At 41.1% G+C, this 20,421-nt stretch overlaps 1 protein-coding gene across 2 annotated transcripts; it reads right to left on the reverse strand.

The window, feature by feature from the left end:
* Positions 1 to 248: 248 nt before the first annotated feature.
* mpp1 (membrane protein, palmitoylated 1) lies at positions 249 to 19,827 on the reverse strand. 2 transcript variants are annotated; one of them, XM_036524490.1, is made up of 13 exons: positions 19,610 to 19,827; positions 19,205 to 19,395; positions 7,258 to 7,386; positions 6,698 to 6,776; positions 6,390 to 6,475; positions 5,927 to 5,995; positions 4,045 to 4,241; positions 3,517 to 3,623; positions 2,690 to 2,770; positions 2,478 to 2,558; positions 1,829 to 2,031; positions 1,250 to 1,324; positions 249 to 1,124 (listed from the first exon to the last, which is right to left on the reverse strand). In XM_036524490.1, the coding sequence occupies exons 2-13, from the start codon at positions 19,325 to 19,327 to the stop codon at positions 948 to 950; spliced, it is 1,407 nt and encodes a 468-aa protein (XP_036380383.1). In that variant the 5' UTR covers positions 19,328 to 19,395; positions 19,610 to 19,827; the 3' UTR covers positions 249 to 947. The 2 variants fall into 2 exon arrangements, with proteins under 2 accessions (XP_036380383.1, XP_036380381.1); XM_036524488.1 differs by lacking the exon at positions 19,610 to 19,827 and having other exon boundaries at positions 19,205 to 19,571.
* Positions 19,828 to 20,421: the final 594 nt, after the last annotated feature.

Raw genomic sequence — 20,421 nt, forward strand, 5'->3', positions numbered from 1 at the left:
CCTTCCTGTTATTGCAGACATGCCCTTCTCTGTGTGAGCTATGATGCGGGGTGGCATCAGTGCTCAGTATCAGCACATGCTTCCCTGGTGCATCACATGGCTTTTACCACTGAGAAAAGAATAGCAGAACAATAGCTGAACTTTGACAAATCAGAACTAGACCCAGTCAAGCATGTTCAAGAGCAGGTTCCCACCAGGCTTATGACATAACGTCTTAATGTTTGTGAATAATTCCATGACAAGACTCCTTGACTTAAGGGGGCTTTTTAATGGTCATTCCAAAAGTGCCTTACATTGAGACATGAGGTATGTATCGTTACCATTTTAATGAGTGTCAGACACATGAAAACTAAATTTTCAAAAAAAAAAAAAAAAACATGGTTCACTCACCTTTAACAAATCAAAGAATAATGTATGATCAATTTAAATAAGTGTTACATACTATTTCCCCTATATCACTAGACTGTTTGATCAAAACTTGTATATTTACAACAGAGTATGGCATTTTCCTTCATGATGGCACTAGCAATGGAACCACAGCAAAGGAACATCAAATGGATCCCTGTTATACAAGTATTGTTAATTTCACAGTAGTGGTCCTCGTTTGTGTTGCTAGCATAGCAACTATCATGTCTTGATGGCGTGGACAACAACATATTGGCACAAAAATATGGGTAAATTCATCTTCACATCTGCATTCAGTTCTTTCATCATCTAACAACGTACTGTTGGGTTCACAACAATCATTGGTATGAATATCTAAAATAACGGCATAAGTATTGCTCGTGTGCAGTCGTGAATGCTAAGGTGCGAAACAACTCCGACAGTTACGTTTCTCATGGCACACAGCTGCCAGTTGCAACAGCTGCAGGAACGGGTGGTTGGGGTTTTGTGGGGGTATTGCACCAGCAGGGATTTCGAACGGGGGTCTTAGTGGGCGGGACAGGTTAGTACACCCAGGACACTGGCACCCACTGCGGGGTGGAGGTGGCGCGCTCCATGGCCTCCTCCACGCCCTTCACACTCTCGTCCACATCGTTGTTCACCAGCGTCAGGTCGAAGTAGTGTTTGTAGGCACCGAATATGGCGTCCGACTCCTTCTGGATCAGCTGCAAGGACTCAGACTGGGGAAGAGAGCAAACCGACATCATATGCTGAGACGACATACCAAGCAGGGCCCTGCTGAAGAGAATAATTTGGTGCTGCTTCCGTGGAAGATGTTATTCTTTTAGGACTGGCTTTCGCTCACCTGATTTGCAGTGTTGGTGGGGGCAATGAACACCACAAGGGGAGCGAACTCTGCTGTCCGTAGGAGTTTCAGAGTCTGGACGACGGCAACAAAAACAGCCTCGGTTATTAAGCCAGAATGTGGGCAACTGTCACGGAACTGCTAACTAACGTGTGCAACATCAGTTTGCTCTTTTCTAATACATGTAATTTACGAAGTTTGAGGATAATGGCAACGTTATCAGATTATCAATCAATCGTCAAAGCAATAGCTTTGCACCATAGTAGCATCAGGAATTACGTATGTATGAAAGATGAGCCATAAGGTTAGGAAAAGGAAAGGCGATGGTGGTGACTTTTAAGATGTAATTGATTTGAGAGATGTATGAGTTTACCCCCACCCCCAGTACTTTCCCCCAGTGTAATTCCATTCAGAAGCTTTTACACGGTTTGAACTTTGTATCTGTGCGGACCTGTTTGGTCACATTGTTTTTGTTTTCTCAGCCGCATTAGTGATGTTGCCTGTTGAGTTATTGCACTTTGTCAGTACCGCATAGAAATGCGTTGTTAATTGACTTTGAGTCTGGCCAGTACCGCTTACCTGTGGCTCGACGTCCAGCAGGGCGATCTTGCCTTGCTCGTGAATCTTTTGGATCGTTTCCAGTTTGGTGCCGAACATGTTCCCCTGGAAGCTGCCGTACTCCAGGAACTGGTTCTCCGTGATGCACTTGGTCATGGCCTCGGTGGAGATGAAATAGTAATCCTTCCCGTCCTCCTCGTCCTTCTTTGGTAGCCTAGTGGTGTCTGCACCGGGTTCGCAAACAAGCAATCAATAGCTGGAGACTCCCAGCTCTCTCTAAACCAAATCATCTCTGTTTTTAGGCTCTGTGCCCTTGAGCAAGGGCTTTACTCCAGATTTCCTCAGTAAATATCCAGTTATATAAATGAGTGATACACATTACCAAGTTTGAACAAACCTGATTAAGGTAATGGGTAACATGCATTTAAAGACATTTTCATCAGAAGACTTATGCTTAAATGCTTGAAATAGCTTAACAGTTTTGGTCACTGCATAATTCCATGTGTTATTTCATAGTTTTAATGTCTTTACTATTATTCTAAAATGTGTGCAAGAGTAAAAATAAAGAAAGAAAGGTGTGTCCAAATTTTGACTAGTACTGTATATGTAAACTATACCCCACTGGAGAAAGGTGGCTGCTAAACAAGCAAATAACTTGTATTGTACTCACGGGGTGCTGGGTAGGCAAACTTCTCTGGGTATTTGGTCAGCAATGTGTTTTTGATATGGCTTCTTCCCACTCCTGGGGCACCTGAACAAAACCAAGAGAAAACAATGTAAACCTTCTCTGACATGCCTCCATAATGTATCATTAAAGTATCCAATGGTCTGCGACACAGGAGTTCATAATACAGGGAGTGGGCAGTGATTCTGTAAACATACCGATCAGCACCAGGGTTTTTCTGTTGAAAGCGGGGAGCTGCACCACCTCTTCGTAGGAAATTACATCCAGCTGGTCAAATACTGAGAAAACGGGAGAGAGACAGATTATAAAAGCATACTGTATACGTTGTTATGCAAGGGGAAAAAGGAAATACTTATGGCAGTAGTGACTAATGGATTCATCTGGTACATTAATTTTAGGACAGAAAATGAATTATCCTTGATCTTGGACAGCTGCTATTTCACAGGCAATACTGAGGCAATTTGCGGTGGTTATTTACAACATCACCTATAGTTAGAGATATGTAGAATGAAAAACACTTCAAGTGATGCAATGAGCTCAATGGAGGTCAAAGTAAAAGATTCATAGATTTAATCTTTCATTTTTTTTTTCAGTTCACTTTTCCTTCTAGTCCTCATTTCAATTCAATTGTCAATCTTTAAAATGTTTATTTTACATTGTAACTGTGCTCATCGACAGATAACATGCAGAGCACTGGTGAATAATTATGAATAAATCAGGCACGGAACAACTTTTCCTTTTGAATCATGAGAGGATATTTTGTAAAAGTGTCTTAAGGACAAGCCAAACACTTGAAAAAATACACGATAGCAGGGAATTAAGATGCAGAAAAGATTCAAATTAGCACCGATATTCCTGTTGCTGGTGCAAAATTATGCATGGTTAACCCCACACTCTGGGTTAACCCCAAAAAATGCATTTGAATTCTGACCTCATCCCAGCTATGACCTCGGTTATCTCAGTGATTGACTGTGGAGGAAAATAAGCCCCAGCAATTGGCCCTCGCAGGAATGTTGTCACTCACTGGAGCTGTGCTTGGCCAGATACTTGTCTTTGCACTTCTTCTTCTTGCCGAAGGGGCTGCAGGACTGGCTTCCCTGTGTGGCCGCCTTGCTTTTGCTGGCTGCGCGCCTGTTAGGAGAGGAAGAGAGGGCGAGATTGCAGCACCACTATACCAAACACAGAGAGAGTTTCAGGCTCAGGAATAGAGCCCCGGTTATTGAGTCTCTGATCTCCTTTATCTGCTGTTTCACATGAGCTAAAACAGTGGGATTTCTACACACATCCCCGGGAAATGTGGATGTTAACAACAAAGACCACCAGAATCTCAAATAGAACAGAACCGCTTTCTTTCAGGTATTCACAAAGAGACCTTATGCATGGGTCATGCGTAAGCAGCAGAGTCATTCTAAATAATACAGCTTTACAGCTGCATTGCTTATAATACATAAGCGCTGAAAACATGAACTGGTTAAAAACAATCCTGAAATATGATCCATTCAGAGCCTTGCTGTTTTTAACCCGGCTGGGACAGACCCGCGGCGGAACATACCATTCCTGCAGCTCGGGGGAGGGAATGAGCCCGGCGTAGTCAGCTGCCGAGCTCTCCACCCTGCCCTGCCACCAGTTCGGATCCTGCTTGTTGATGATCTGGATGACGTCGCCCGTTTGGAACTTCAGCCCCGCCTCTTTACATGGGATGAGGTCATCCTTGGTGGGATTGTAGTCAAACTGAGCTCTCACATACATCTGTGGACGGGACAAACACCAGCTACTCAGAAAGGCTGATAGAAAAACACTTGGTGAGAATGTGTGTGCATTGCAGCATTTTGGAACATTACCATTGGAAGATTTGTTGTACCAAAACTTGCATCACTGCAATTGACTTTCAGCACCTCAACTAGTTGGTGAACTGCACGTTACCTGGCACTGACTACAAGGAGACGGTGTGATGCTGAAAATCTATCAGAGCTCTATCTGTCTATTGACTATGTTATTAAAGTCAGTATGTAATAGTAAGTGGAGTAATAATGTGGTAGAAAGAAACATCAATTCATTGGAATTGAATCTGGTTAGTGAAATATGCTTGTAAAAACCTTGGGAAAAAACTTTGCATTTCTATATTCGTAGCTAATGTAAATACTTCAGGAAGAATAGATTCTAGTTTCAGCAGAACACCCAAATAAAAACCTCACAAACCTTTCCACTGATGATTTAATATCTTCACTTTCAAAAAGGCATCCAGAGGAAAGTTTTGTGATTCAAGAGGGGAAATTACCTTAATAGATATTTAACTGACAATGCATCAATGGGAAAATATAAGACAAAGTTTTTAGGCTTTAATACTGCCATCACTTACCACACTGTTCAGGTATTTGATTTGGTTTGCAGTTACTGCTGAATTTTCTGTAAATATTTCAGCGTTCAGCTTTAATTAAAATGTTGACAATGGTGTCCTTATTATTTCAGAATGATGCCAAATCTCAAATTTGTTTTTCTTTTTTTAAATACTGTAAGCAAATGTGCAGTGACAGTTGTTACTGAAAGCTATTCTTACCATCAAAAGGGAAAGTTAGGTTGGGATACAGTATGATGAGCTGATGGCAGAATGAAACACATTTTCCATGTATTTCAAGTCAAATTAGAAAGTTAAAAGGACAAAGTAATGGTCTATGGAAAGTACTACTGTCTATTGATTGAATAGTCACCTGTTTCTCTCATTGGCTTAGAGAAGGATGAGCCTGATAAAGAACAAATTTTGTTTAATTAAGAATTGCAGCAGTTCTTAGTGAAGCAGAAAGGTGAGTCACACAAATCGTGGCATTTTGAAAGGCATGATCTTAAATGCTATATTATCACTGCGTGAGTCCAGCTACCCAAAGTTCAGCGTAGGTGAATGCTGCCCTAGCAACATCAGCAATCCATCAAAGCTGTTTACTGGAATTTATAAGAAGGAGGCTGTATTTTCAAAGGTCTGTACAGAGAACAGTTTGTTATTGTGTACTACGGAACAGGACTGTGTATTATGACGTCACAAATTCCATGCATTACGGTAGCAAAGAAGTTTGTCTCATATCAAGCGAGCACTGTATTTCAGATTCTTTGCCTTGTTAATAGGACTCTGTCTGAGTAGTCTGAATTTATTCTCTCATAATTATTTATGCCATGCACTTATGAGCGATGAGGTGTCACTTGGACATTCACCACTGAACACACTATGCCTCAAACCTTAACCCTCGAGCAGGATTTGTATTGGTAATTCTTTGCTAATAAATTCATACAGCTGAGCATTTCTATGAAGAACAGAACAGACAATGATTGTATTAAACAACTGGACCTGTTGTAATCATATAAAACCCCATTTGTTTTTAGAAAGCCAAATCAGACCTGTAAAACTGGACCACTTCATTATTTCGACGTTTGAACCTGATTACCTCACAAGGAAGGGAGCGGCTTTGCTGGTTGGGAATGATCTTCATGGTGACTGTTCCGTGCGTGTCTTTCTGCAATGACAGATTAAAATACATTTTTGTACCAGTTGACAAAAAAATCTCACTACATTCAGCATCAGTAATCCTAAGGATAAAATCAAATGTACTGACGTAACCAACAAAAAACACCTTTATAGTGCACCAATAATAAAGGCAGGAAACCCATGCGTCTCCAGCAGTTACAGTCGTTAAGCAGATTCTGTTAAAATCCTTAACACCATTCCCTGTACATTATCATTATTACAAACAAACAAAACCTAGCTAAATCAGGATTGTGGGACAGACGTGCCCCCATTATCCAGCTTGTTAGTGTCTTTCTGTTGAAAGCAAAATGCTTTCTACACATGACAGACTCCGTTGGAGCAAGCTCTAGACATCTCTTTCTAATGGAAAAGCTCAGACTTGCCAGTATCTTTTGTAGCTGATCCACAGACTGGTTAGCCACACTCTTCCCATTGATCTCCGCTATCTCATCTCCTTCGTGGAGGGAACCTGGAGGGGGGGGGGCGGAAGGGGGGGGGGGGGTAGAGAGGGGAAACGGTTAGTGTCAATCCAATGCCTGGCTCTCAGTCACTCAATCACACGGCATGGCTAAAAACAGCAAACAGGTTAAAATATGAACGTAAGGATTCCGGTAGAGATCTCTACATTGGAAGACGATTCTCCTTTCCTGAGTGGGAGAGTTCAGCTGTTTGAATATGGTGTGTACTGTACCTTGTCTGTGTATCATCCCCCCATGCAGGATCCTAGCCACAGTGCACCTCTGCCTCTCGTTCAGTTTAAGTGTCACGCCCTACAACAAGGGGAAAAAAACACAAGCTAAATGTGTGTATAAAATGTTACATCCGAACAAAGACTTTTCCGAAGGTGTGCTGGGTGGCTAGTTGTATCTGAATCTGCTAGTTTCAAAACAGCCAGCACACTTTTATTTTTAATCATTTTTTAAAAATCTTAACATACATTTTTTCTTAATTTTTTGTTGATGTTTGGATAAAGATGGTGCTTTTTTAGGTAACTGGAAACTGGACTTGTAACCATAGTGCTGCCGGTGGCACAGCTGTTGTACACAGCTGTTCAATGAAACACATATCTGAAATTCTTTCAACAACTTTTTCTCTGTATAAATCGGTCAGACATGACTTTTACAAGATGCCCTGGAAGTAATTCCTTTACTTCAGCCCAAATGCGATAGAAAAAGCTTAAACTTAAAACCTACATTTCAGTATTTCAGTGAGACAATGGCTGGGGAGGGGAGCTGGCAGGGGGTTAATTACCATGGGCTCAGAAGGGTTCTTTTCGAACGCCACCTCACGCATCTTGGTCAGCTCTTTGCCGTTCATGTGCCCGGTGCTGCCGTTGGTGTACACCTCCTCTCCCTTGGCCTCATGGGTCTGCATGGCTGCCTGTGGGAAACAAGACACTCAAGATGACAACATGACAACATGCGCAGCGCAGGAAAACAGCTCCTCTGTAATCTCCAGTCCCCATTTTAACATACTAACAACACAGCTGGGAGTCAGACACAAAGGCTGCTGGGTAATTCTGATTTAAAGAAACCAACAAAGAGTGAGTAACGAGTGAACCCTCGGGGGTTGGGGGGGTATATCACAAACTCAGACTATCACTAGGATTATCACAAAGGAAGCGGGTTGAGTAGAGTAGATTATAATGCATTTACTTCAGTCAAGGGGGAACATTCTTATAAAACACACACAAGGGAGAAAGGTTTTTAAGTTAGCACAATCTGCACAATCTACAATAACATTTTAATCACAACCTCCAGTATATAGTGTTTGTAAGCAATGCACACAACACAATTTTTTCACTGTAATTTTGCTGGTATAAGGCAGTGACAGGAACCAATTCCTTATTTTAATTTTTGGGGTTGCTATTCCAATTCCATACATTGACTGCGTTATCTGTGATTAAGGGGAAATTCAGGTGCAGTGAATCATGTCTGAGCCCTGGTATCTTTATCTTTATCATTTGCTGTCTGAAAGCAGCACTCAGAGGACAGGGCCTTAGAGTGTAGATGGAGGGGGTTTCCATTGTTTCACAATATATGTGTTCTGTTATGATACTGTTACTGCACTTCTACGCTACCATATATTTTAAAATAATTCAATAATGTTAATGATTTCTGGATAAATTAATATGCTCAAATGGAAATGCAATTAATATCGAAAATAGAAATTAATATGTAATACGAACAATGAGAAATAACGAAAAAATTCTGAGTAACGAGAAAGAAAAAGCCACAAAAACATTGGGAAGACCTTGGGAAGTGCACAGATATCGTCTTAAGAAGCAAGTCAGAATTGTGGCTTAAACCTGTTCTTTCTCCTAGGATGCCTGTGCACATGTAGGTGGTTGCTGATTTGAATATTCTCCCCAAAAATTTTATTTTCGGAGCTTATTGATTTCCTTTTTCCAAAGACCTGCTTAATTTCAATGCGCCTCAGGATAATGTGCCTGAAGACCACAGCGCAGGTACATTTAGATTTTACAAGTGGAGCCTGAGGCAACCAATATCAGTTTTAGGACTGGCGTCAGCAGTGTAAAAGGCCATTAGGATAGGATCAGTTTCATGAGAAGGTCTTCGCCCATGCATCCCAGCATTTGTGTTTGGTTGCACTATTGACATCTGCTCTGGGTTAAAAATTAACCCTGCATTTTGAACACTTCATTAAGCTGGGACAACTCAGGCAGGAGGCACGGAGAGCACCATGTAAAGTTGTCATGGATACAGCTAATTGTTATGTGTAAGCTCTGGGGCACTGCTTACATTCGAAGAACAATACTGATATGAAAAAAACCCTACCCCTCATAAAATTAATGCGCCCATTACATTTACAATCTCTCATCTATTCTGTCTGATTCCAAGAGACCAGATAACAGACATGTGGGGATTTCCAGGAAATTATCATTATTAATTCTGTCAACACACTGTCAAAGGACATCAAATATAACATGTAAAAAAGGGATGGTTAAAAAATAGAATCATGCTTGGAGCCTTTGTCTGTTTTCATAAAACGTACTTTTGCACATGTTCTCATCTCAAAGCATTTTCACCAACAAACGGCATTTGTCAGACTTGCATAACAAGATCCCTAAGATGCGAAGTGTCTTCACACATCTTTTATACCAGTGCAGGCCTTCTCACCATTGCCAGTAACAGTTTATATCCTCTTATGGAAACCAGATGGCAGTAAACAGTGAACGTTTTCGCTGAATGTGAAACTCCTGGAAAATGTTGTGAAGACATGATAACCCATTATCTCAAGCATATGTGTCACAGATAATACAGTACATCTACACTGAACATAAGTGTTCTTGAGTAAGATTTGCCAGACTCCAGAGATTTTTTGAGGCCCTCTCCTCTTTCCACTGGTGTAAACAAGCTCAAATGAGCTCAGAGAATCCAGGCCATGAAGCCTAGTAAGGGGCATTCTTGCATTTACACACAAATGGTACATTACAACACATTAACATCTATTTTACTTTATTTCACAGACTCTGATTAAGATGGATTGGAGAATTAGTCACACAGACAAAAATGTAAAAATGGTGGTGTTGGTACACAACAAACAAAAAAAAAATCACAAAAACATAAAAAGCAACGTCATACATCAATAAATACACAAGGAAAATACTGATGTGTAAAATACCCATATAGGTATATGAACAGTAAGTAATAAACACCATAAAAATGTAAGACCTCTGAAAACTGAAAGTGGTTCATCCATTTGTGAGGCACCATTACTCAGGGTTATGGGCTGTCCCTGGAGAACGACGTTCTGCTGCTGCTGCTTCTGCTTCTTCCCCTCCCCAGCCTCACCCCCATTCCTCACGTGGCTTACTACACATTGTAAATCAGTTTTACGATCTCCTGGTCCAAGGCATCAGCAAGTCCATGTCACTTCCAAGGATTAATAAAACGCGTCACGTGTACAAAGATGATCACACTGATGAACCCTACACAGCAAAGGTTATCACGGTTACAATAGCTATAGTGCAATTACCACTCTCACAGTGTACTGTACTCTCACATATGTAATCACATCCAATCATACCCACACTCACATACTATATATATATATATTATATAGTGTTTCAACTGCATAGTTATGTGTAAACCTATCTCTTACCACTGTACATATGTACACTTTACCACAGCAACCAAACCTCACACTTAGCGAAAGCTCTTGTTTATATTCTTCAAGTATCTCCATTATGAATTAGAGGGCAAGCCAAATTACCAGTAGCTATAACACCCCGTAACCTTATGGAACTGGGCCTAGTTAGTAATTTTGTGGAAGAGAGACTAAAAATCCAGATTGCTGGAGGTGGTGCTGCAGAGCCAGTTGGGGCCACTCTTCCCTCTGAACCATGTCAATCCAATGGCCCAATGCAATGATTCATGGGAAGGAAGTCTAGTCATTCAGAGAGGAATACAGGGTCAGATGACAATGCGGAAATAAGGTGTCATTTGCCTGGATAGAAGTACACCGCTCTACATTGTAGCTCATTTTGTGATTTTGACCTGTGACTGTAAATCTGTGATTTAGATATAGAGGTCATAACACAGCAAACTGCCTTTACTCCAATGGAAATTGAATGAAATAATTATTTTGCATTTATTCATGTTTGCACAACCAAACACTGGTGAAGACATTCATGGAAAACCAGTACACTGAAGGCAAGTGACTTTATTAACTATTATCCAGCAAGCCAAAGGCGTAATTTTTAACATCATTTAGTTAAAAATTTACCCAAATTGTGTCTTTCTGTTAGTTAACTTCCTAAATGCAGCGGCTCATACGACAGATATTTGGTGGTTTCACTTAATTACCAATCCTGAAACAGGCATGGTAACTGAGTTTGGAGGCCGATTTACTTTTTTCATATTCCACACGAGGAAAAAGCACATCCAAGTTGGATACATTCTCGCCCTGTCAGATTTTGTTATTCAGCCTTGCATTTTTTATTAGGAGTGCAGCTATCCACCATTTTTGTGTCCAAGAGTCTAAACAAAATGCTTCTTCAGCACATGAATATCCAACGTAATCGCTTCGTTAACATTATAGCCAATGGCCTAACAAGCAAAACAGAGTAGCCCATGAAAGTGCTTAGAATGAATAAAATGAATTACTCTGCAAGTTTTAAGTATCAAATTTCTCGCTGCCTGATAAGCTGTGAATAATGACAATGTATGTACCATATTTCATTAAAATGGTTTAAAGTGTTAAAAAATGTTAGTGTATGTTAAAAACGTTAAACAATATAAAAAAGCATGCAGCAAAGCAGGTCTGACCAACTTACATACAAGCACATAAGCGGAATGTTTGATGACATTTTTAAAAAATATGCCAGTTTTTGTGCACTTGGAATCTTGGAACATAAGGAAAGTTTAAAGTTTCAGCCTGCACTTCTGTTGGTGACAGAGCATATCTTTCAATTTAAACATTACGTTTTGTTTACAAAGTCCATTTTAATTCTTTTTAATACTTTTTAATGCTCTCACGCAGCACTTTTTGTAAAGGTTTTTCACCTCTTAGGACAAGATCTGTTATGAAGAAATAACAGAGAGCGTTACTGCTAGTGCAATAGTGTGTAAACAGCTCGTACAAACACAAAGTGCATTTCAATGGAGTCTACACGACACCCCCCAAAAACAAAGGGCTGGCTCCGTTGTGAAGACCAAGCGTTGACAACGCAATTAACCTTTATTTTGTCTCTGTCATATGGGTCACTGTTGAGAGACAAAACAGTGCAGCTGCAAGGAAATTCACACCAGTCAAATAAATCAGCTCAGCTGAACTATCTGAGGTCTTTGTTTCAGGAAGCCAATGCCCTGGAGCCGAAAACACTCTGCGAACACGCCCAGGATTCTTCACGACAAAACAAGCTTTGGAAGGCTTCAAGGAGAACTGCTGAATCAAGGGAAAAACTGCCTCTTTCTCTCCCCTCTACCCGGCAACAACCACAGAACAAAATCCTCTACAGTGACTCAGGCTTCCTGATCTCTGCCATTAACTGCAGCAAACAATAGAGCACAAAGTTACTGACAGGTATCTGGGGACGCACGGCAATTCCTCTTTTGAGCAAGACCGCTTTGATATTGGGCAACCAGTCTTTTCACATTTATTTTATAGTGAATTCTTAACCCGAATGAATGTGTGTGGCACGCTATTAAGGCCTCAACACCTAATCTGGCCGTTTATGACAAAAATACCAGGAAAATACTATCGTGGAAAAACACGTAAGAGTGTAGCTATACTGAATCAGGAGATCTCCCCAGTAATCCTCTCTCTGACTGCCCTACACTGTAATGATGTAAGGACTTCAGAGCCGTGGAGAGCCAGGTCAAATTCTCAGCTCTGACCTTGCACCCACACGCTACATGCTAACATCATTTTGGAGTGTTCATGGAAATACTGTGTTGAGCATTAACAAGGTGACAGGGCTGCGTGTTCCGCAATTACAACAATGGAACAGTCAGAGGGTCTGTTGCTACAATGTAACTGCCTCGTGTTCTGGAATCATTCGGGCACAGGTGGTCACAGACCAGTGGAGCATCGCTTGGAGCACTGCTTGAAAAGAGAGATCAGCAAAAAAGGTCAAGGAGTTAAGTAACGATCTCTGAGACAGTAGGCTGCCGTTTTGTACTAACTAAACGACTGGATCCAATAAATGCTGCCCAGGAAACACAGGCTCCGTACATAAGAGGAATCAATTAGCAGAAATAGCAATTCATGTTTAAAACTTTGACTAAGAAACAAAAATGACTGTTGCTTTTTTAAATACCAACATGTTTATTAAATCAATGATGTTGATTTCTGAATTTGAGGAACTGTTTGTAAAGAAAAAAAAAACATACACTTGAGCTTAATTGTGATTAAAAGTTAAGGGCCAGCCCGGTATTGACTGACTCCAGGCCTTGGTCTGGCACTGCATGAGCTACGACAGATATCGGCATTCTGCTTCTCAAGTGCAGCTGCTGCTGTTTTGCTACACTTGTGGAGCGGCACAAGTTTGGTCACTGGGGTGTAGAGCACAAAACAGGTGGAACACAGGCTTCGTTTCAGAGAGCAGAACACGCTGACTGCTTGGCCACCTGATTGGTAAGTACAGCACATTCTTGCGATTGCACTGACTGCCCCTTGCCCTGAATGTGCTGTTGACTTCTGACAGACAACGACGCACTCACCCAATAGCACAGGCTTCAAAATCCTCCAATCAAAACTCACTGTCTCGCTTACATAAGTCATAACTCAGAGAGATGGTGATCTACACAGACACATAGATGTGTGAGTCTAACCACACAAACTCTGCCCCAGTTGGCGCTGTGCTGGCCTCTGAGTGTTCTGGTGTCTTTTGAGTAAACAGGGTGTTTACTTTGCAATGTAATATGTGTATTTACCAGCTGAGCCTGCAGGAATAGCAACAGTGAGTAAACATCATTCAATGAAGTTACTTCCGCTGACATCTACTAACATCCTTGAGCCCAATGAAGAAACAAAGCGTTTACTTTGATAAAAAAAGTACTGTATGGTCCTCCAACAACAGTCTGTAAGGTTATACTGACTCACCACAATGTTTTTGAAAGGCATATATTGATCTTTACAAGGGAGTGTAGACACAAATATAATATGAAGCTTTAAGGGACCTGGCTGGTTGCAATGTACTGCCACGGCGTGTCACCAACAGAAGCGCAGGCTGAAACTTTAAACTTTCCTTATGTTCCAAGATTCCAAGTGCACAAAAAGCAAAAGTAGGAACAGAGTTCTAGTACTGGGAACGCCTTCAATAAACTTCCCTGCAAAGTGCTGACCCACACTGTCTGCATACTTGGAGGGAAGTCACATGTCGATAGGAAACGGCCAAACATCAGTCCAAAGGTCAGCTGGTATCACCAGGATCATGAACGTCTTTTAATAGCCAAATTGCCTTGGGTCAGCTAAACAGGAGACTACTATAGCAAATTTTGTACACCAGGAGATTACAGATATGCTAATTGTGCACATACCGAGGGACAGTCAGACCAGCTGGGTTTTGCTAGTCTTTTAAAAATATTCCCAAGGTGAGGACCTGTGAATGCACAGGGAGAAAACTATTTCTCATACAATGTACCTTTGATCATTCCACTTTTCAGGAAGTCATGCAAGAAGTACTAGACGTCATTTCTTACATAAGTGAAGTTAAAGTGCAATTGACTAAAAGGATGGAGAGACATGACAGAGCCAGGATGACTTTTTGAACCTTTAACTAACTTCCAGACTGATTTTGGGTTTCCTCTGTGGGAATGATGCTTTCTAACAAGCTAAGATTAAGATATTACCCAAATGGGGCTTTGGCCAAGGAGCCAGTGAGTGTTGAGCTTTTCAAGAACAAGGGAAATGCTTCACATTAAAGCCCAGGAGGGCTGGCATTAGTACAAGTATTCACACACGAAAGCTTAAAAAAAAGACCGTACTTTGAAAAAAAAAGAGCTAAATAAAATGTTGAAAGACAAAATGATCAATTTCCTATCACCATTCTGACAGATGATTGCGTATTATGGATATATGACAGCAGTGTTCATGTTACATTATGATGTTACATCATGTTACATAATAAGTTAATCATGAGGATAATTCACTCACACACACACACTCACACAAAGATATATAAACATAATGTCAGTGTGTGTGTATGTGTGTGTGTGTGTGTGTGCTTGTGAAACCTTTCTTTTGAAATTCTGTATTATTTGTTAAACTCTCCAGCATTACCAGTTAGACAGCTGGTTAACTGACTACTGTGATAGTCATTACTTCTGATATTTATTAATCCATAAATAATTTAAAAATAACAGAACCATTTCAAATGTAATTTGATTTTCTCTACACATTAAATATGCTTTGGTGCTTATGTGTAAAATAGCTAAGTTAACGAGTTGTACATAATCCTCTAAAACATGTATTAAGGGTAGAATTCTGTGTTATTAAAAGGTTAATGCTGCTTAATGCCTAATCTCTTCACTTATTGTTTGAGCAGTTTAAGCATTCCTACATAGCCCCTTTATCTGTTCCTGCTGACACAGGAATGCATGGGAAATTGATACAATTTCATCAAAAGATCACTGGGCTACAGTGATCAGAAGGCATTCTTTTGCTGAAAACACTGAACACCCTAACACTCCCGGCCTTGAGAAAAACACTTCTATTTGACATAGCATCGCAGTTTCCATCTGATGTGTACACTTCCCATTTCTGAGTTTCAGGAGCAAGAAACCATTAAAGACAAATGAACTACACAATGGCGAGGACATATCTTTAAAATTTTTGTTTGTGCGCTATTGATGTGTGACTTCACATTGTCATCTGCTGTTCTGACCTTTAACCCTACCTGTGTGGTGAGGCAGGACAGAAACCAGTGAGTCAAGAGCATGGAGAGCTTTAACAGCACCAGGGTAGGACATGTGATAAGGGGAAGTGCAAGAACACAGTATCAAGCAGACATAAGAGGTCTGTTTTTCAACATAAAACGACCAGACATTTCTTCTGATCTCTTGCTTGCGCTTTTTTGGGATCCTGACAGTTTCCTCAATGCAGTTTCATTTTCGACATTATCTGTGCTTTGACCCATGCAACTTTTTAATACAATTAAATTAACCAGACCATATTTATTGTCTACTCAATAAATAAACTATAGGACGCACTTCTATTTATGAGGTCTTTCTTACCGAGCAGCAGGAAAAACTACAAACACAGATGATGAATATGACAATAAAGTACATTTTTAAATGAAAAACAATTACTACATTTGCTTTGTACAGGCTCTTTTCCAGAGCAACTTATATATTACCAGGAAATTTAAGTTACATACCTTACTCCTGAGCACAACAGCATTGGCCCACCCTGAAACTGAACCAGCAACCTAGAGTCTAGGTTATCAGCCCTGCTCCTCACCACTACAATGTACTAATACTCTCAAACTCTGAATCAAATTTGATCACCGATCACTGTTTATAAAGAGCAGAAAATCACATCAGTCTCCTGGGCGAGTCAAGCTGCAGGAGCTGAGAGACGAGTGGATTTCCCAATCCTGTCCTCATATTGATCTGTGTGCATACTGCAGCTTATATGCAGTAAATTAGACAAACAGCCCCCACAGGCAGACATTTCAGCCCTGTAATTGTCCTCCTCTAACGGCTCAGTACATCTCTCAGACCTCAGGTTTGTGTGGGAGACCTGGAGGCTTACTCTTAACATCAGGACCACGGCCCCAGATCCTCAAAATCAATGAGATTTTGAGATGAGATTCAGCTACACCTTATCACACAGTCTTTGTCCCCTCTACTACATTGACAGTTCTTTCACTCTGTATTTCCAAATTTGATTGGATAAGTCCTTTCTCTCATTGTGTTCATCAACATTGGTTCATTTCATTTTCTATGGGTGCAACAAATCATACTGTAAAGAGGGAAAGATGGGTTTCGTGAGGCTATAAGTGTTTCAACATTTGCTTACCTGCCAAGATGGCCCCATTACGCAACAGCCCCTGACCTTTTGTCTAGACTGACGCTCCTCTTTTTTTTTTAATACTGTTTTAGATGTGACGTGTTTAAGCAAACCCATTTAAACTAGTTATGGTCATGGCTCTTCATAGACTGTAGCCGTTCTGAGCCCTGAACTGTAATCTGCTGTGATTCGTGACTCACTAAAGTGCCTGGAGCGGGCTGAGTCTGCAAGTTGGCTGTGATCCATCCGGGTAATATAGCATGAGAACATGTACAGACAAATGCACGACCATATGCACACAGACACACATGCTCATAGACGTGCGTGCACACACACATATAAACATCAGCATACATACGCTCACATAAACACACTCTTGAACAGAAAAAATCTGATGTAACTTATATTTCTAAAGCAGCATGATGGTAAGCATCACATGGAGAAGCAAAATTTGATTACTATACACAGAGTACAAAAGATAAGGGAATCATTCTGTAACAGAGAGACTATAAATAGTTTGCTGTAATCCTACTATTTGCATGAAGACTGACCTAGATCAGTGTGGCGTGGTAGAAGGCTAAATAGGTTGCTCTGGCTTTTATCAGCTGTAAAAAGGTTGACAGGCCAACCACACTGGTGCTCACACACATTGGGTTGTACGTACATGAACAAAAAACATGAAATTGATCTGTTTCTGCTCATTAGCTACGTCTGTGGTCTGGTGGTTCGGATCTTTCGAGAAGTGCTATTTTTCTGAGATTTCTCATCTTGAGGCATGCTTCAAACCTTCAAACCTTCGGAAGTGCTCCATCATGACCACAGGAAGTGTTATGTGTTTTCATGCTCACGGAGGTCAATCTCAAAGGGAGGGTGTGCGACTCACACATAACTCCCAAAATCTCACCCTTCTGAACTCAGGACCTGATCTCATCAAATTTTAGACCTAGTTCAGCTTTAAAAAGCAGTCTTCATAATTTGCATACAGATCTCTGTATCTGTGCTTGCAGCAACAACACAATCTTATTCGCCAGAAAATCATAAGAATTCAGTATGGGGCTTATGGGAATGTTTTGCTGCCCTGGAAACATTTAATTTTTGTTAGCTTTTTTTCCCTTTATGTCAATATAGAGGAGTCAAATGATTAAACTCTTACCATTTACCTCAATGTACTAGCCACTCAGTAAGGTAAACCCTCTCCTCACAAACCTATGACAACAATAGCTCATTATGCTCCCCCATTACTTACCCCCCAGACCTGAGAAGCCTATTGTCACGGCAACAAAAACCTGAAAATCCACTTAAGGCAAAAAAAGAGAGTTGTGGGGGGGGGGGGGGGGTTATTCATTACCTTCCTGTCACTGCTTCAGATACCTGCTTGGGTGTTTTCCATCTACTGAAAGAATCTAGAAACCATCCAGAGATTCTCAACAACACCGAAGGTTGTATGCGAAGGTGCTGTCTTGATGAGTGTGGACTATCCGTAGATGAGGTTTACATTGTGATAGCAGACTCTGACTTCATATAGCTACACAATAGGTGATGCTTGCTTCACTCCCAAATATATTCTGAATGAACCTCTTCCATTCCATTCTTTTGAAAGAAACTTTGTAAACCTCCATGGTAGACCTCATCTGCAAACCATAAAAACCAAAACCAAAAAAAAAAAAATCCCTGGTGAGTTTTCTACTGTGACTGTAGGAGAATTTTGTGACAATCAGGTTCCACTGATGGCTCCAGATCAAAATTCAGTATTTGGGAGGAAAGTGGTGTTATGTCATCCCAGAAAGCTCACTGCTGATTGCGAGCTGAAGGAAATACTGGGGGTGGGAAAACCTAGGATGAACACACTATCTCTGAAGCATTGTGAGACAGAGAATATTGATACAACAAAACTCTGTCAAAAAAGCTTAATGCAAAGAGCAACACAATAGATAGGCACAGATCGCGTTTGTGGGAGAAAGACGGGTGGTGGTATTCTGGCCTCGTTCGACAAAAGGTTCCTACCCCCTATTGATTTGCACCCAGCCTCTTCATTTGATATGACCAGTTAAAATGCATTCTTTGTGTTGTTTCCCCGGAGATTGTTTCTCTCCAGTTTGTCCGACTTGTATCTGTGTATCAGTGTTCTCGCATCTGTGTATCAGTGATCAATCCGCGAAAAAAAGTGACATTTTTGACACCAAAAATGGTGAGCAACTCTATCAGAGGTGAAATCCACAGATCATCAACCCTTTTTCCATTGGAAAACCAGGAAAGACTTGCTATTCACCATCTGGTTAGAAGTCACAGACACATCTGAGCAGAAAAATGGCAAATAAAATATTGTCCTAATTGCGCTGTCACTTCGATTTAATTACACTGATCAAACTATTGATACTGGTCAGATAGATTAAAAAGAACCTAAAAGATAAACATGGCATTGATCACTTCTGTACGAAAGTTCTATGTGATCATAGGCATGATCAACTAAACCGGGTAGTTCCAGTACAGACCAGCGCATCTCGACCTTGTGTAGCCAAACGCAGCCGGCGCACAGTATTGAACATTTACGCATCACTGTTTGAGCATAACAGCTAGCCACCTACCATTATTTTACAAGTGAAAGTGGTCATAATTGCAACAGTCAACACAGCGCAATTTATTTATCTAAGACAATTAACAACTGGTCGAAAACAGCGACGAGATGAAGTGGATGCAAACACACACACACAATTCTTACCTTCTCTGACTTGGGCTTGTTTTGCAGCAGTTGTTCCAGGTATAGATCGGAAAGGGCTGTTCGGACACTGTTGACCCGCTCGAATGCCACAGCGGGTTCGTTCTTATTGGATTTTAATGTCATCTTAACTGCTCGAAAAGAAGCCAGAGGTGCCCTCGCTCAAGCTCCGCAGGAGGCTGGCCAGGTATCGCCTGGAAATGGAAAAGGAGCGATAAGGAGCCGTAGCAGTCTGATAAAGCCCGGTCTTAGGTTAAAGTCCTAAGTTCGGATCAGATCAGAGACTCTCGGTGCTGCCGGGACACAGCTGACAAAGCAAATAGACATTTGTGTGATGGAGGGGGGGTTGGTTTACAGCAGCTTCCTTAGAACAGTTACGTGCTGCTGACAAAGCTATGGGGAACCTACCAAGGCTGACGAAAGCGGGGGACACAGTGTCATTACAACGCAAGTGGAAAACGGTCTGCTGGGATGGAAGCGGTTTCACGGTCCTCATCTGCACCATGTTTCCGTCTTATGTGAAGCACTGGGAAATGCCGCACACTAGCAAAGTTCATCACGGTCCGGAAATACCCCCTTGCGATGGTGTTTCCCTCAAATATCCGCGCAGCGTATATATATTTTTATATCTAATGCAGCAGGCTATTGCGCAAGGGTTCGACGCAGATGGTCCTGAGTAATGTCTCACAAGATGTTTTTGTACTGTAACGAAATCGAAGCGTTGTTCCAGGCACACAACGTTGATGTTGTTCTTATTATATTTCCATAAACATAATTCAAGAGCCACAACGTCTAATGATAAACACATTCCCTGCATAGAACAGATGGAAAGCAGCGTGCTTGTGCTTGCTTGGATTTGTCCTAGAATCGACAGGGCATTCAGATACAGTAAATGGCAATAGGCTACCACATTATTTAGCACATTACAGAAGCGTCCGACTATAATGAACCTAATCCGCGTAATAAATGTTGCAATGAAATCTAACTCTACATCTCTGTCTTCTACGGTTCTCCGGCGTCTTGGCTGCAACTGTGTTTCACTGTGAGAATGCACGTAAACAGCACAGTTGCCGTAGCTCACCAATCTGACTGCCGTCTTTTTCCTGTACGCATGAAAAGAAATTTGCTGCCATCATCTGGTTAAAGCAAGGTACTACCGCCAACGTTAAGTCGAACTGAACTGAAATATAAGGCCATTTCTCCCCTGTTTTTGTTCAGCG

Source organism: Megalops cyprinoides, chromosome 3 (assembly GCF_013368585.1).
Source record: "Megalops cyprinoides isolate fMegCyp1 chromosome 3, fMegCyp1.pri, whole genome shotgun sequence".
Classification (NCBI taxonomy): Eukaryota; Metazoa; Chordata; class Actinopteri; order Elopiformes; family Megalopidae; genus Megalops; species Megalops cyprinoides.